The sequence below is a fragment of the Lichenostomus cassidix genome, chromosome 12 (assembly GCF_008360975.1).
Source record: "Lichenostomus cassidix isolate B80296 chromosome 12, HeHo_3.0, whole genome shotgun sequence".
Classification (NCBI taxonomy): domain Eukaryota; kingdom Metazoa; phylum Chordata; class Aves; order Passeriformes; family Meliphagidae; genus Lichenostomus; species Lichenostomus cassidix.
The window spans coordinates 11,373,955-11,390,684 of record NC_139493.1 but is presented as its reverse complement, the minus strand read 5'-3'; the positions used below and the strand labels follow the sequence as shown (position 1 = coordinate 11,390,684).

General features: G+C 58.9%; 3 protein-coding genes across 3 annotated transcripts; 2 read left to right on the top strand and 1 right to left on the bottom strand.

The window, feature by feature from the left end:
• The first annotated feature begins 217 nt into the window (after positions 1-217).
• On the top strand, positions 218-5,714 carry HMCES (5-hydroxymethylcytosine binding, ES cell specific). The gene is made up of 6 exons (XM_085072623.1): positions 218-400; positions 2,169-2,312; positions 2,664-2,783; positions 3,338-3,498; positions 3,964-4,156; positions 4,565-5,714. Exons 1-6 carry the CDS (start codon positions 218-220, stop codon positions 4,769-4,771), a joined length of 1,008 nt encoding a protein of 335 aa, XP_084928749.1. The 3' UTR covers positions 4,772-5,714.
• Positions 5,715-7,263: 1,549 nt separating this feature from the next.
• LOC146431704 (histone H2A type 2-B) lies at positions 7,264-9,707 on the top strand. The gene is made up of 2 exons (XM_085072619.1): positions 7,264-7,339; positions 7,411-9,707. Exon 2 carries the CDS (start codon positions 7,477-7,479, stop codon positions 7,855-7,857), a length of 381 nt encoding a protein of 126 aa, XP_084928745.1. The 5' UTR covers positions 7,264-7,339; positions 7,411-7,476; the 3' UTR covers positions 7,858-9,707.
• Positions 9,708-12,767: 3,060 nt separating this feature from the next.
• Positions 12,768-14,344, bottom strand: H1-10 (H1.10 linker histone). The gene has a single exon (XM_085072617.1). It carries the CDS (start codon positions 14,153-14,155, stop codon positions 13,499-13,501), a length of 657 nt encoding a protein of 218 aa, XP_084928743.1. The 5' UTR covers positions 14,156-14,344; the 3' UTR covers positions 12,768-13,498.
• Positions 14,345-16,730: the final 2,386 nt, after the last annotated feature.

The window sequence follows — 16,730 nt, the reverse complement described above, 5'->3', positions numbered from 1 at the left end:
ACGCCGCGCTTTGTCCCCGCACCGGCGCGTCGTGACCGCCGTTCCCTGCCCTCCTCCCGCTGTCGTTCCAATAAAACCGTGTTGTGGCTCTTCCTGGCTGTTTGGGGGCGGGACCGGCGTTTCCGCGGCGCGGGCCGGCCCTGCCCCCGGCTCCAGCCCCTCCCCGCGGGCGGGCGGCGGCGGAGCGCGGCGCTCGGTGCTCCGCGGAACCGGCGGGATGTGCGGGCGCACCGCCTGCTCCCTGGCCGCCGACAACCTCCGCCGGGCCTGCGCCTACCGCGACCGCCGGGGCCAGCACCAGCAGCCCGAGTGGGTGCGGGGGGACCGCTATCAGCCCTCCTACAACAAAGGCCCGCAGTCCAGCGGCCCCGTGCTGCTCTCCCGCCGCCACCTCCACCAGGTACCTCCTCCCTCTTCGCGGACCGGCCACACGGGCGGAAGGGCCGCATCCCGGCTCCGGCGGGGGCCATTTGCGGCGGGGGGCGGCGAGTGGGCATCCTGCGGCTCAAATCCGAGCGGAGGGAAGGAGGCCGGGCCTCCCGAGGGGTGTGGGACTCGGTCTGAACGGCCGCGGTTTGGTTTCGCTTTGCTGTACGTGGCAGGTATTGAATTTTCTAATTGCAAAAATGTCGCTGCTTGTTAATATTTACGTGTTTGGAAGGAGGAGGGGAATCAGTGCCGTGTTTCCAGCACAGTGTATGTTTTCTGCAAAAATGTGTGTATAAGTGCTTAACCGTGGTAGAGTTTTTTCCCAAATGCCTGTAATTGCTCTGCTGGTTTTAATCGGCTTACCTGAGGCTTTTTCTTTCTTTTTTTTTTTTTATTTCATAACGCTGCTGCATGTGTCCAGGTCACATTGGCAGTAGGGGAGAGTAGAGAGAAAAAAAAGTCTCAACTGTGGAGCAGTACACCTGTGGTGACCGTTGTTCCAGCTAATTTAAGCCTCACCTGACTTCTGTCTGACAACCTGGGCGGCCAGTGGCTGTTGGTGCTGCTCGTTTGGTTCCACACAGGAGGGTGCCCGGCCAACTGGTGCTCTTTGGCGTTCAGCGGGGTGAAACGGGGTGTGCTCAATCGGAACACGCCAGTCTGGACTCGCTCTCTTCTCCTCTCCCTCCCCAGCTGGTGGGGCAGCTGCACTTTGCAGCCGTTAGGGGCACAGGTGCTCAGGTGGGACCCTCTGTGGGACCACTCAGCAGTGCCGTGGGCAATGCCATCAGGCATCCCTCATGCACTGCTTTCCTGCTTTGGGGGTCCCGTATCCACCTGAGAGTAGGCAATGGAGCTGATGGAGCAGAGGAGTGTGGGGCTGGGAGTGAAGTACAGGTCACAGGCAGACACTTCCTTAGTTGTCCATCACTGTTCAAGTTGTTGGGATGCTGGTGGGGTGTAGCATGTCCCTTTTTGCCACTCCTGCCCTGAGGGAGGCTCTGAAAGACTTCACAAAACTGGGCACATACACATCCATGCATACACACGTCTGTCATAGGTATATGTGTGTCTATCCACTGCAGTCCTTTGGGGGCAAATGGCCCAGCAGGCGCTGCTGGCACCGGCAGCTGTGGGCAGAAAGTGAGAACGAGTTGGGGGGAATCGAAAGCCACAAACTGTTTCCATTGTCCGAAGGCAGGTAATATGCAAAGCACAAGAAGTGAAAGTGCACCAGGTCAGCAGAAATCACGTTAGTAAAATGAAAGTGAGGCTTTTACCCTTTTGGGATGTTTGCTGTCACTAGGGGAGGTTTTCAGGACTTTGACACCAGCCTGACTTGGCTGTTTACTCAAGAGCTGGGGAATTCATGTTTCCAGCCCTTTCCATTAGGAAGAACCTGTGTTAATTCTTCCAGAGAGGTGTTGGGTGAGCCTCACTGAGACAGTTCTTTATTTATGCAAAATATTCATGTGCTTTCTGCTGAAGATTAATTCTTACAGGAAGGCTGTTAAGAATATGCAGAGGGTTATAATTAATGGTTATTTCTGCATGGCTTGTGAGGGAGGGGCAATGAGCCCCATCTTGTCTCTTGGCAGACATGCTGGCCAAATCCCCTCTTTCAGGGGGCAAAGCCACTTCCACAGGACTTCCCAAAGCACCTCTCTCAAGCTGTGGGGGTGCTCGTGGTCTCTGTGACGTGGTTTTGACCTGAGGTGTTTCTCTGTCTCGTTCCAAAGGATGCTGACTCCTCTGAGAGGGTCCTCATGGACATGCGCTGGGGCTTGGTGCCCTCCTGGTTCAAACAGGACAACCCCTCCAAACTGCAGTTCAACACCTCCAACTGCCGCAGTGACAGCATGCTGACCAAGTCCTCCTACAAGGTGAGCTGCTGCCACCTTTGTGTCCTGCTGCCACCTTTGTGAAGAGATCTTGTAGTTTGCAAAACCAGGGTTGAAGTACCTCCTGGGTGAGTACTGGTCACCACTTACTGCTGCACAGGGGAGCAAATCCCTGTACTGCAAAGCTGGGGGATTTCATTAAAATAGAAGAACTGAAAAGGCAGTTGCTGGTAAAGTTCATCATAGCTCTAGTGGTGGCATTTGTGCATCCCAGGGGCATATAGGAAAGCCCTGGGAGGGAGCGAGAGGGCTGGGTGGTCGCAGGAGCCCTGTCCTCTGTTGCAGACTGCCTGAGGCTACTGTTCAGTGCTTGCTTGTGCTGTCTCTCCTCAGGGTGCTCTCCTCAAGGGCAAGCGCTGTGTGGTTCTGGCAGATGGCTTCTACGAGTGGCAGCAGCAGAGTGGGGGGAAGCAGCCGTATTTCATTTACTTCCCCCAGAACAAGGACGCCACGGTACGGAGAACCTCGCTGTGTCTGAACACTTGCTCCCAGCTCTGGGGCCCTGCTCCCTCCAGCTGCCTGGGGAAAAGCCCATTTCCCTCCCACTGTGCCCATCTCTGGGAGTCTGTTTCCCAGTGGGCTGGGCACTCTGTCACTCCTCTGCGGCTGGCGGTCCCCACGGCTGCGGTCTCAGGGCTGTAGAAGGTGACACGGCATCCCCGCCGTCACGGTCACTGCGCCCCACGTGCCGGATATTTGCATGGGTGGCCAGTGTGGCTCACAGGGGACTGGGCTGGGAGTTTCACTACCTCTTTCCTTCAGCTGAAGCTGTGGCTGAGATGTTCAGAAGGGGAGGAGAGCATGGGCTTGCCTGTGAGAAGATGAGGGTCCTGGTACCTCACCTGGAATTACCTCAGTTCAATAGAAAGGCTCCTGGAAAGCCTCAGATTATTTCTGTTCATGACTCACATCTGAGTCACTGACCTGTCTCAGCACTGGCAAATCTGTGCTGCTTTGACTGTCCATGGTCTAGCACTGACCAGGGCAATTGGGCATCCTTTCTGCAGGAGAAAGGGACGGATGGAGACGAGGAATGGAAAGGATGGAGGTTGCTCACCATGGCTGGGATTTTCGACTGCTGGGAGCCACCAGCGGGAGGAGAGATGCTGTACACTTACACCATCATTACTGTGGATGCCTCCAAGGACGTGAGCTTCATCCATCACAGGCAAGTGAGAGCAGGCAAGGGGGTTGCAGGGTGGAGGGTATAAGGGAGGAGAGCTGCACTTTTAGGCACCAGTCTGGCAGCGTGCAGGCACGGAGTGCAGCCTCCTTCTCCCACCCTCAGAGAAAAATGCTACAACATTACTGACTCATTCTGGGTCACCAGCTCATGCCCTTTCCATAAATCACCATCTTTGTGCCCCATGGGTGGCAGCTGGAATTGGATCACTTTCTGGAACTGGTCTCTCTGCGTGACCGGGGCCTGGCAATCAACCCCTCTGCTTCTTCCAACAAATCAGCTAACTGGGTGAACTGAATGTGCATTCTGCCTTACGGAAGAGCATCCCGCTGCTTCAGTTTTCCGTTTCCCCCAAGCTGCCAGCTCCTTGCTAGCTTACAAGTCTGGCTTTTGCCACCACACTCTGCCATATTGGTGCCAAGCTTTAGCTCCAACTGTCTTATCCCTTAGGATGCCAGCCATCCTGGATGGGGACGAAGCCATCAGGAAATGGCTGGACTTTGCTGAAGTGCCAACCCAAGAAGCCGTTAAACTCATCCAGCCCACAGAGAACATTGTTTTCCACCCAGTGTCCACCTTTGTCAACAACATCCGCAACAACACACCCGAGTGCGTTGCACCCATCGAGCTGGGAGCCAAGAAGGTGGGTGCTGGTGGGGGTGTGGTGGGGGGGCTCAGCCACAGTGTCCCTGAGCAGGGTCAGAACTGCCAGGCTGCAGGAGGGGTGGCAGTAGGCACTGTCTGCAGGGCATGTCCGTGTTTGATTCTGGAGTGCCGAGCCTTGGACAGATTCCCTTCCCTCTGCTTCCAGAAATAAACTGTCAGACCATGCCAGGATTTTGCTGCCAAATGAGGCAAATTCCATGTGAAATGGGTCTTGGAACAAGCCTGTTCTCAGCAATCTGGGGAACCTCCCACAGATGTGCCTGATTGTGGGGAGGGCCATTGCTCCAGCCTCCACATCCTGCTCTGGACCAGCTCTCGCAGCCTGCTGGCTGCTCTGCTCTCACCGTGCTTCTGACTTCTCTCACACTGTCTTTTGTCTCTCCAGGAGGTCAAAGATACCCCAAGCAGCAAAGTGATGCTGGGCTGGTTAAAAAGCTCCCAAGAGGGTTCTCCCCAGAAGAAAGAAAACGATTTGCCCAAGTGGACAAGTCAGTTCATCCACAGCCCTTCACCCAAGAAAACCAGTGCAGATGTCCTGCAGCAGTGGCTGGGGAAGCAGGGACAGCCAGCTGCGAAGAAGCACAAGGCTTAGGCACCAGCTGGGATGGCTGGCCATCCCTTTTACTCTGGATTTTTCTAAGCACAGTGAGAAATGGTTTTTTTGGAAAGCTTTGCAGACTGGTGTTGAGATTGTCCAAGCCTCTCAGGTATTGATCTGCTGCTCTAGGTGGTTGTCTCTGTTCTTTGTGTTTTCTTAAAGGTTGATGTTTGTCTTTAAAGATTCTGGCTTTGTCTTGTGCTGACGGGAGTGAATATAACCTGTTGGCCTCCCTCCCTGCCAGTTATGCCAAACAAAGATAAAGCCATGAGAACATTTCAGCCTGCCAGGGAGGAACAGCTTCTGCCTCCTGACTGTTCATAATTCATGTCTCCTTCTGTTTGGTTTTCTCTTCCCTTTTTTTGGTATTAAACTGATACCTATTTCCACTTAATTCCGCACTGATTCTATACAAATTCCTTTCCAATATTCTTGCCCTCAAAAGATGGCTGCAGTAAGAGGAACAAGCAGTAAATATTATGAGGAAACCCCAGGCTGGGAAGATCTTCCAGATCCACCCTGCTCTGCACCACCACTGCTATGTGCATCCATGGCTCCTAAACAGGGAGATGTTTAAGTGGTGCCTGGGAGGACCTGGACTTTGCTTGGGCTTCCCTGCAGGCAGCAGGGTGGAACAGGGTGTCTGTCACGTTGTTTGTACAATCATTTTGCTAATAGGATTTGAAGACTTAGAGAGGATTTCCTTGATCTGGGAAGGGATGCGCTCTGCCTTGTTCAAAAAGGTCAGTCATTAAAGCCCAGATAACCAAAGTGCCGTTACAGAGCAGCGTAGGGCTGTTGTTTTTGAGGTCAGGGATTTTGTAAACAGAGCCAGATGTTACAGACCAAAAGCCTTACACGGTGAAATCCTTGCTGGAAATCAGTACTTTCTTTGTACTGGAAACAATAAAATGGGCTTCAGTGGCTGGCTGGGCTATGCCTTGTCCATGTGTGTGTTTGTGTCTCTCTTGCCCACTGTAGCCCCGGTGCTCCTGTTTTTCAGGCAGAGCTTGTACCTCCTCTCCATCTGCTATGGGGGAGACCACCTCTCCACTGCTGAGCTCTGAGGGTACTGGCAGGGCCGTGTTGCTGGAGCATTTCCATTTGCCAGTGGAAAGTATTCCCTAGGGATTGATTCTGTGGCTCCTCTAGAATCATCTGTCCCTGGGGAGCTGCAGGGGTGGCTGTAGCTGAGGCTGTCCTAGGGGAAGGATAGCAGAGCCAGAGCAGGAGCCACAGGATGGACATCTGGGGAGACCCAAGTGCTCTTGGAACAAAATCTGCCTCTGAATCCCTCGCGTGCTACGAAGGCAGCTTGAGTCCAGGTTTCCTGGCTTATGGGAAGCTGGGGTGGGATTAGGATTTCTATACAGAAAGCCTGTTGGTAGCTGACTCCTCATTGATCTCACAATGACTTGAGGCAAGAGAATCACTGTATTAGCAGCTCCTGGCAGAATAGATTTCCAGGTGCTGGGACTGTCACCTTGATGCCTGTCCTTGCAGGAGCCACGACAGGAGGTTTCTCTCCCTGCCTGCCCATTGCTGTTCAGGATGAGCTACTCAGCTGCCCCAGCCTAGTCAGTGCTAACTGCAGATCAGGCTTTTCTAAAGGTCACCAGCTCATCGGAAATTCATTTCAGGTCTCCAGTTGCTGTGGAGGGAGTGAAGATGCTGAGCACGAGTGGGGGGATGATCACCTTTCCCTGCTCTGGAGAACATGATCCTTCCCCTGGGGACACAGGGGCGATGCAAAGGCACAGAGTACAGGTTATCTCCCTCCAGACTGTGAGCACCAGCAGCAGCATCGCCAAAAAAAAAAAACCAACAAAAACCCAACCAAACGAAAAACCCCTACACTGAGTGTTTAATGAGGAGGTGTTATTGCTGAGCTACATCACCTTTAAACTCGAGTCTGGCTGCTTGCCCGAGGCTGTTTGAGGCCGTTGCTCTATCATGGTGGGAAAATGACCACAGTCAACCTGGCCTGTCCGCAGAAAACGATTTGGGAGAAACTTTCTCCTTTAATACGTGATGAGACAAGGGAAGGTAGTGCTCGCTGCCGGTTGCCCTCCCTATCGGGAATTCTTTCCCCTGCAGCATCGCCCTCGCCCGCAGACTTTGGCATCCTCCCGGGAGAGACATTCCGCTGGCCGAGAACGGGGGCATGCGTTTGGCCAAGCCAAACAGGGCACCTGTGACGAGCCGCCCTGCTGGGACACCCACAGGGGCTCCGGCCAACCCCCCTCCCCACCTCCTCGGCCCCGACGCAGCCACGAGGTGCGGGGAGCTACCGGGGTGCGGTGAGCCGGGACCGGCCAGAGCGCGGGCAGAGCAGCGACACTGCCCGCCCTGGGCGCCGGCCCGCGGCAGAGCCGGGGCGCTGCGAGCCCTATGCAAATCAGGGATCGGCGCGGTGACCAATCAGCGCCGCGGCGGCAGCGGCGGCAACCAATGGGAGGAGGCGTGCGGCGGGCGGGCAGCGATATCCGCGGCGCGGCGGCGGCAGCGTGGGCAGTGCGGCGGCGGGCGGCGCGCAGGGCGGAGCGGCGGCGGTTCCTGCGGGTAAGGGCGGCGCGGCGCGGGCGGGGACGGCGCGGCCCCCGCGCGGTGTAACGGCGTTTGTCTCCCCGCAGGCGCCGGGACCCTCTGTGCGTGGCGCTGCTTGAGAGGCGGGGGCGAGGGGCCGCTGCCTGCCGGCCATGTCGGGCCGGGGGAAGTCCGGCGGAAAGGCGCGGGCCAAGGCCAAGTCGCGCTCGTCGCGGGCCGGGCTGCAGTTCCCCGTGGGGCGGGTGCACCGGCTGCTGAGGAAGGGTAACTACGCGGAGCGGGTGGGCGCCGGGGCGCCTGTGTACCTGGCGGCCGTGCTGGAGTACCTGTCGGCTGAAATCCTGGAGCTGGCGGGCAACGCGGCCCGCGACAACAAGAAGACGCGCATCATCCCGCGGCACCTGCAGCTCGCCATCCGCAACGACGAGGAGCTCAACAAGCTGCTGGGCGGCGTGACCATCGCCCAGGGCGGCGTCCTGCCCAACATCCAGGCCGTGCTGCTGCCCAAGAAGACGCAGAGCTCCAAGAAGTGAGCGCTGCCCCCCGTCCCCCTGCCCCCGGCTCCCTTCTCACCACTGCCTCACCTCTTCTCTCGATGGGGCTGGGGTTCCCCGTCCTGCCCCTCAGCCCGGGCTGGGTGGTGAGCCCTGGCAGCACCCCACCAGCTCTCCACTAGCCACCCTGGCCTGGGCTGCGGCAGGGTGCTAGGCGAGTATGGGTGAGGTCAGGCCCTGCTTGTGCCCCTACTCTGCCTGTCTTCCCTCTGGAAGAAATGGTTTTGGAGAAGGCAGCTGGATCACAGCTGTTGGCAGTGGTGATATCTGGAGCCGTGTGGTTAGGTCACGGTGCAGAGCTGCTGGTAGCTGCTGAGGATTGTTCTGGCTGGCACGGGGATGGATACAGGCACCCCCGGCTGCCTCTCCCCTCCACCAGCCCTGAGACTGTGCAGGGCCCCCCCAGCTGGCCCTGCTCGCCCTGGCGTGTACTCGCTGCTGCTGTGCCCCCGCCTCCATCCTCAGCAATGCCATCCCGGCCGCACTGCAGCTGCGAGGGCAGGGAGCTGGCAAATGTGAAGAGGAGGAAAAGTTTCTCCATTGGCAAGAAGTGGCTGTTAGTCTTAGTTTTGTTCATGGTAAAACTAGTGCATTGCCTACTGTAAAGAAGCTTTGGTCCTATTTATTTTGAGGTCTCTTTTATTTTTCGGTACTTCCCTGTAAGTCACCTCCTTGCAGCTCCCTGGCTCGGTGGGTGCTGGGGTACTCGGTGTGCCCACATGCCATGGGTCCTGGTAGCGGGGTGGGGTGGAGGCTGCAGTGACAAATCCCCTCGGAGAGCGTCGCAAGGTCAGGCGCCTGCCGGGAGCGGGAGCTGCCATCTTCTGCCATGGCTCCCCTCCTCTCCCAGCTGCAGAAGCCCTTCGTCTCGCTGAGAGCTACCCTGTACCCTGGTTGCACTTCTGGAAATGACATACTGTGTCTCCTTTTTGTTGTTGTTGGTTTGTTTAGCACTATTTCTGGCTCTAAGAAATAAAGTGATGATGATATCTGTTAACTGTAAACCTTTATGGATTAGTATTTCTTTTGAAACCCACTAGAGTTTGTATTAAAGCCCACTCCTGGCTCGTGCCGTATTTATTTCCTGGCTGTGGCTAATGTCGAGCATGGGGGCAGGATAGCTGTCCCGTGACCCCTGGAATAGCTGATGCAGAGACAGCTTTCCTGCTGCCCAGCGCAGCCGCTTCTGTGAGGCCGATAGTTGTGTGCATGCAGCAGTGTCGAGGCAATCGGACCTAGACCTTCATCACATGTTTTCTAAGTAAAAAAGAGCATCTTCTATTTATGTGCTGTAAGTAGCATGTGTTCAACCTATTGAATCAGCTGTTAATCTTGTGGATGAAGTAACTTACCCTGGCTCTGAGTGTAATGTTATCTAGAGTAGATGAACCTGGATGCTTGTCAGCTGGCTTTATGCAGGGGTTTTTCACTCTGGCATGTGGGAGCGCTGTGTTCATTGGTGTTGTGCTGATGGGGGTGTGGAGGTGTCCCACGGTTCCACCAGGGTATCCTGACCTCGGTGGGTGGGGGGCAGCAGGGCACAGCCCCACTGTAGCAGCACAGACCCCCTGGGAGCTCTGTCCCCTGCTAAGGGACTGTTACCAACAGCGAGGTGGGGATGAGCAGTTTCCTTTCTGCTGCCCGGTGTGGTGGTCAACGTGTCTGTATCCTAGTGTCTTGTTCTCTCCCTCTTGTTTTCTCCAGGACCAGCATTCTGTAAACCTGAGAGTGCTTTGTATTTCTAAGAAAAATGCAGAACTTGTGATACTGAAAAGAATGGCGCAAACCTGATATCTGATTAAACTGGTTCCCTGTTGAATGCTCTTAAATGTGCTGTGTCTTGTCGCCTCACAAAACCCTCAGAATCTGGCAGGCTCTCTGGTGTCTGGGCTCTGTGTTCTCCAAGGGGAAGGACTAGTAAAACAGCAGACAGGACCACTGCTAGGCTGTGTTTGCCCTTCACTCAGACAGTCTTTTCCTACCCTGGGAGTGGATAATACTGCTGTCTGGCTCTTTTCCCTGCTGTGGGAATGCCACATTGCCTGGTTGCTCTGTCACAAGTGCCAGGAAGCTTCAGCTGCTGCTGGCTGGGTGCAGTGGAGGAGGAGTGAGGCTGGACCCAGGACCCCCACCCAGTGCTGGAGGTGCTTTCCCCACCTTGTGGGCTGCTCCAGGACCCTTTGGGTGGCTGTGCAGGCAAGTAGACAGAGATGAGAAAAGCTGATTTTGAAGGGAAGGAAGGAACTTGGAGATGCTAGGCTGTTTGTTACTCTCACACTCTCTCCTTTGTTGGGCATTCCCAGATGGCTGTCCTGGAGGCTACTCAACAAACCAGCACTGCTTCTTGCTTGGGTTTTAGGAAGGAAGGGTTGTGGGAAGGTGCTGGTTGGTCTGTGCAGGGATGTAGGAGGTGTAGGTCCGGGCTGGGGTTGCTGGGCTGGTCCCCAGAGAGCAGTGTCACCTGCTGCTCTTCCAGCTGCACTGCCAGCCCAGGGCAGCAACAAGGATGGGGGGGCTGCTGCCCAGGAGCTCTGCAGCCACCCTGGATGTTGTGTGGCTCTGCTGAGGCTGGTGGCGTGATGAAGGTGCTATGACTGGGTGCTGGTGGCACACATAGTGCCCTTGACACTGAGCTCCAGCTGGGTTCTGAACTTCCTCTGCCACATGTCATGGACCAGCTGGGAAGGCTGGGATGTTGCAAGCCAGACCAAAGGAAATCCTGTCTGTCACGCCAAGCATTGCTGAAGTGCTTGGCCTTTATCACCTCATGAACTTCACAGCTGAACACTGTTGTGACCAGGAGAGTTGCAAGTATTGGCCGTTACAATGAAGCTGGAATGAATGTGGTCACTGTCAAGCCTGCGGCTCCAGGGACTGGTCTTGCGGCTTTCCGGAGGGTTATTGGTCCTGCCTCTTCAGAATGCTGCGTAGCACCAGAGCAGCTGAGCTCATAAAATGTGAAGGACTTGGCTCAGTAGAGCCTTCCCCAGAGGTCAGGCAAGGCTGGAAAGGTGTCAGTTGGTCTGTGCTTCCCTTAAGGATGGGGCTGGGAGGCTGCAGGATTCTTCCCTTGCCTCCTCTTGGATACCTGAAGATGAAATGAGCACAGACCGGGAACTGAAGGCTGCCTGCTGTGGGAGGCTGCTGTGCATCTCACCACGTGCAGCAGAGTCTATGCCAGCTGTGTCCCTCAGCTCTGGCAGTTTGATGAGATGAGTCACTGGCTCTTGGAAGTCCCCAGGGCTTGGGTTTCTCTCCAGAGCCTGGCCCTCATGGTTGGCAGCACCCATGGGAGCTCACGCAGGGATGCTTCAGCATCATGGCTCCTGGCAGGCTCAGCCTGTGAGGTAAGACAGCTCCAGCTGGATTAGCACAGTGTCACTCTGCTGCCTTCCCTATGCTGGGCAGCTGGAGGTTCACTGCCTTCCCTCTGCCCTTACATGCTCACAGGAATGCACCTGCTGGTCTGCCTGGAGAGGTGGTTACAGTTTGCCTTGCAGATGGGTTCCAAGGAGAGCTGTGCCCTGAGATGGGGTTGGTTTGATCTCCCTTCCTGGGGAGCAGGGTGAACCCTCTGCCTGCAGCTCTGTGTCCCAGCCCTTGGTGAGGGCATCCCCTCTGACCCTCCCAAACCTGCAGTGTCATCTGTTGACTAAGAATGCAGCAGCTCTCTCCCAGGCTTGGTGTGGGGCAGTGGGATGGTGACTGCTTCTCTTAAATACAGATCTGGAGGGAGACTGCAGCCTCCTGGAGCAAACCAGTGCTGGCCTCTTCCAGGAGCATGGCTGGCTTCTCTTGCTGTATGTAGCAGAAGCACCTTTCTTCAGGGAGTAAAACTTGCTTCCCTTCTCCCTGTTTGTTCTCCAAAGGGCAAAGGGATAAAGCAGCTGCCCAGGCCTGGGTCCTGGAGGAAGGGGCTGTTCCTTCCCTAGGAGCGCTGGAAGTCCTGCCATGGCCTGGTGTGGCAGTCCCTAGCCACCACTGGCTGCTGTCCCCATCCTCTTCCTGGGGTGTTGTGTATGGGCCTGATCCATGCTACATTCCCTAGGCACAGGGAGCATGTTGATGCTCCAGCACAGCAGCTCGCCAGGGCTGGAGCAGCTCAGGGGCAATGCTCCTGCCTGAAACTCCTCCCTGGCTGGTGGAGGCAGTGGGGCAGGTCCCTGGTGTGGAGCTGAGAGTTGGGTGATGGCAGGGCTGCCAGGGGCTTACCCACAGCTGGCCTGGGAGGTACCACGCACTTCCACCTCCTCCTGCCCTCCATGCCCCACTTGCCGTCCCTGCTGCAGGGGGCAGGGCTGCCGGATTTTGTCTCCTCTCTCCTGCAGCCCCGGTTCACGCCGCGGGTCCCTGGGGCACGGAGGGCGATGAGCCGGAGCTCATCCCTGGCCCCGTGCTCCCTCCCGCAGCAGGCAGAACAAGATGGCCCAGATCCCTGTCGGGATTTACGCAACTCGCCGGGTGCGCTATAAATAGACACCGCCGGGGGGCTCCGGCTCTCCCCCCGCTGCCACTCCTGCCTGCGGGGACCCGGCTCAGGGGACGCTCCGGGCCAGCGAGGTGCTGGAGGTGCGCCCTGGGAGCTGCCCCTGTCCAACCCAGGTGCTGCGGGGGGTCGACAGGGGCTGAGGGTCTGTGCTGCGGGTGTCCGCCGGGGGTACTCCCGCCCCACTGCTCAAGGACCTCAGCCGAGCGCAGCTGCGCGAGGATCGCGCTCCTCCCTTGCCTCCATGGCGGGGGACCCTCCCTTCTCTGTCCTCCGCTCGTCGGAGAACGCGGGCTGTTAGCATTAGCACCCGGACGGGCCTCGGCCAGTGGGGAAGCCTCGCTGGGACCAGCCCCCCTACCCTCCGCTCCCCGGCGCCTGCAGGGAGCACACGGCAGCGCAGTTTTGTACCAATTTATTTGAAACGACGATAAATGAAAAAGAAAAAAAATAAAAAGAAACCAAAAAAAGACTCCACTAACCCAAACCCTCCCCAACCCACCCACCCCAGACCCATAAAAAAAATTAAAGGCCATTGCAGGTGCGGCCAGCAGCCGCCAGGGGGCGACCATTCCCGCGCGCCGGGCCGTTGCCATGGCGGCGGAGCCGCGGGCCGCCAGGGGGCGCCGTGGCCCTTCGGGGCGGCCGCGAGCAGGCACGGGGCGCGCGGCGGGAGGGGCGGGGCCGGGCGGGGCGCGTGCGGCGGGAGGGGCGGGGCGCGCGCGGGCGGCGGGAGCGGGACCGGCCCACGTGGCGCGGGGGGGCCCCGCCGCAAAATGGCTGCTATGGAAACCGGGCGGGAAAAGTCCCTGTGAACAACCGGGGGGACGCGGGAGGGGGTGGGGGCCGGGAACCGTCTACAGGCGGGGAGGGGCACGGCCGAAAACAAAAGGGCGCGATGGGGGAAAAGCCGCGGAGCGGGATTGGGGGAAAGGGGGTGGAAAAAATAAGGCGGCAGAGAAGGGGAAGGGGAGCTGGGGCAGCCGCAGCCCCGCTCACCGCGCACGGCGGCGGCTGCGGAGCCGAGTCAGCAACACAAAGACAAAGCGGGTCCCCTGGGGTCTGTCCTCAGAGCAGTTTGTGCCGTGGGGCTCAGAGTCTTGGGGGCGGCGGGAGGCTCCCTGCGCCCCGATCTCATGCCTTCCGGCTCTTGAGCGCCTTGGGCTTTGCCGACTTCTTCACCTTCTTGCCCCCGGGGGACGCGGCTCCCTTCTTGGTGGCCTTCTTGGCTTTGCCCTTGTCCTTCTTCGCCGCCGCACCGCCGGCTCCCTTCTTGTGCGATTTCTTCTCGGGCTTTTTGCTCTTGGCCGCTGGCTTCTCCGCCCGCCGGGTCGAGGATGCCGTCGCCTTCTTGTGGGACTTGTGGGCGCTGCTGCCCGGGCCCCCCTCGCCTCCGCCTTCCAGCTTCTTCCTGTTGAGCTTGAAGGAGCCGTTGGCGCCGGTGCCCTTGACTTGGAGCAGCGTGTCGTTCTGTACCAGTGCTTTAATGGAGTACTTCAGGTAGGTCCTGCCGTTTTGCTGGTCGAACCAGGCCACCTTCTTGGCCTCGTTGTAGATCTTGGCCAGCGAGGAGCCATTGCGCTCGCCCAGCTTGCGGATCGTCTCCACCACTAGCTGGCTGTATTTGCCCGGCTGGTTCTTCTTCTTGTTGTTCTTCCTTTTCTTTGATGGCGACAACGAGGCGCCGCCGCCTCCTTTCGACTTCTTAGCACCAGCTTTCTTCTCCGGGGAGAGCGGCGCCTCCTCTGCCTCGGTCAGCGGCAGATCGGCTTCTTCTAGTTCTACCGACATGGTGCGGGGAGTCGCGGGCCGCGGGCCGGAGCGGGGGCGGGCGGGGGCAGCGGCGGCGTGGCGGGGCCCGGCGAGCGCGCTGCGCCTGTTCCGCTCGGTCCGCGTTCTGCCGGGGCGGGCGCCGCCGCCGCCCTTTATATGAGCGCGGGGCGGACCACGTTGAGAACAACAACAGCCTGGTCCGCCGCCAGCCCCAACTTGTGCTTCTTGGGGCTCCTTCTCGGGGCTCCCGCGCCGCCGCTGGGCCCCCCCGCGCCGCTGCGCCCGCCCCACGGCCCGCGCCCCCCCGCACCGGGCCCGTCACCGCCCCCGCGCCCCCCGCCGAGCGCCTCCCGACGACCCCCGCCCAGATTTTGGGGGCGCGGCCGGCGCGGCGGCGGCAGCGAGGAGGGGGGCACCCGGCGCGGCGGCCACTGGTGCCTCACCGCGGTCCCCCCGCCCATCGCCGCCGCTGTCGCCCGCCGCCCAGGAGGGGCCGCCGCGGGCGGGGGGAGGTGGCGGGGGCGGGGGGCGGTGGCGGCGGCGCTGGCCCTGGGTTCTCCGGAGGGAACTAACACAGGCGACGCCCTCCCGCGGCCGCCGGCAGCAGCGCGGAGATGCCGTGCCGAGGCCGGGGGTCCCCGCCCCGGTGACTGGGGCCGCCCCTACCCCGACCCTCACCCCTGTGGCCAACGGGCGGAGGCCGCCGGGGGCAGCCCTGTGTGACCTCCCCCTCCCGCCGGCCACTGCCCCGCAGCGGAGGATGCAGAAAGCGGGGCAGGGACGGGGTAGGGCTGGTGAGGGGCTAGGAAGTCCCCCGACCTGGCTCAGTGGCGTGGGTGTGGGGGCAATGTGTGAATCGTGGCCGCCGCTGCAGCCTCTGCGTGCCGTGTTAGTGGGGCGGGGGGCTCGAGCCCCGCTGCAGGCGCTGCTCTGTGTGGGCTGGGGGGATGGGGGGAAAGCAGCGGTACTCTGAAACCCCCAATTCACCCCAACCCCCCAAATCCCACCCGAGGAACGCGGCGTCGGGGGCAGGGGAGAAGGGAGTGCAGCACGCCTCCCTTGCCGAGCCCTGGCACCGGGCTCCCCCGCTCCTGGCAGTGGGATCCGTGAGCTCCCGCTGCGGGTGGGCCGGAGTGTGGGTGCGCGGGGACACCCCCGCAGCCGGCACACGCGAGTGCTGGGACGCGGGGCACAGGCACGGGGGTGTGCCCGGTGTGCACACAGCCCTGCACATGCACACACGCACACACACGTACATACACATGCACATACATGCACACACACACACACACACACACACACGGTCACACCCGCGCACACTGTCGCACCCCGCCCCCTGCCCACGCACGCCGAGCCCGCACAGCCCCGCCGCCTCCCCTTCCTCCTCCTCCCCCTCTCCCCATCCCCCGACTCTCTCCGCCATTTCCCTCGCCCAGCCCCGCCGCCGGAGGGGACAAGCCCCGACTGCCCGCCGTGCTGGGGTTCCCCGGGGCAGCAGGATCCTGCCCAGCCGTGTGTGTGTGTGTGTGTGTCCCCATCCCGCAGCGGGGTGCCTGTCCCGCCCCCTGCTCCCGCACCCCGGCCACAGAGCCCCCCAGAAAAGCGGGGTTCTGTCTCCCCCGCAACCGTGCCCAGGCACCCCTGTGATGAGTTGTGCCCGGCCTCTGCGGGCCGCCAGGCGCTCGGGCACGAAGAGAGGGCACAGCCCCAGGAGCGTGGGGGCGGCCCCGGGATCCCCCATCGGGAGCATCGAGCACCCAGCCCTGGGACACGACACGCACCGCCTGCACGGCTGTCACCGGGCAGAGGGATGCATGATGTGTACATTTACCTGTACACGTGTGTATGTAACGCTGTAGCCAAATGGAAGCTTACAGCTCAGCCGGCTATAGGTTGTGGTTCTGTGGGGGGGATATGTATGTTATGTGTCTATTATAGATGTGTGATATATAATAGTTGTTATTTAATGTAATAGCTACATGTGGATTTAACATAAATGTAAATGCACGCGTACACATAAAGACCTAGCTATCTATTTTTAAAATATTGACAGGAACATATGAAAAGTTAAGAACAATATATGTGGGTGGGGGGGTGCTCGGGCAGGGCTGAGTGCACTGATCTGGGCTGTGTGGCTGGGAGCAGCATAGGGATCTAGCACCAATGCCCAGCCAGCAGAGCACCGGGGCTGTCAGTGAGAGCTCCTCTGCCTCCCCTCCGAAGACAGGGTAAGGAACAGAACACACGTGGAAATATATGGAGGTATATTTGTTAGAATAGAATGTATGGGGGAGGCTGCTTGTGTGTGTGAGAAACACAGAGAATGGGAGAAGATAGCCCCAACACACACACATTCTGTCCCCACATGAACATACACACTTCTATGGACACAGACAGCGAGTTTTGTTCACATATGTGTCTCTTTTATATATACATACATGTATGAGAGAGTGTGAGGTTCACAGGCAGGTCTCTCTTGCTATATATATACACTTATAGGCTTCTATAGAAACGGGGGATGAGAGTGAGTGTGCTGTTCAAACATTCTCACCATGCACACACAGACATGTATGCATAATGTATGCAATACATA

What these genes read in the sequence shown, in the direction of transcription:
- HMCES (XM_085072623.1), top strand. Translation starts at nt 218, where the DNA reads ATGTGCGGGCGCACCGCCTGCTCCCTGGCCGCCGACAACCTCCGCCGG. An exon ending in TGACCAAGTCCTCCTACAAG is followed by an intron (nt 2,313 to 2,663) that starts GTGAGCTGCTGC and finishes GTCTCTCCTCAG; the next exon opens with GGTGCTCTCCTCAAGGGCAA. An exon ending in GTGAGCTTCATCCATCACAG is followed by an intron (nt 3,499 to 3,963) that starts GCAAGTGAGAGC and finishes CTTATCCCTTAG; the next exon opens with GATGCCAGCCATCCTGGATG.
- LOC146431704 (XM_085072619.1), top strand. Translation starts at nt 7,477, where the DNA reads ATGTCGGGCCGGGGGAAGTCCGGCGGAAAGGCGCGGGCCAAGGCCAAG.
- H1-10 (XM_085072617.1), bottom strand. Translation starts at nt 14,155, where the DNA reads ATGTCGGTAGAACTAGAAGAAGCCGATCTGCCGCTGACCGAGGCAGAG.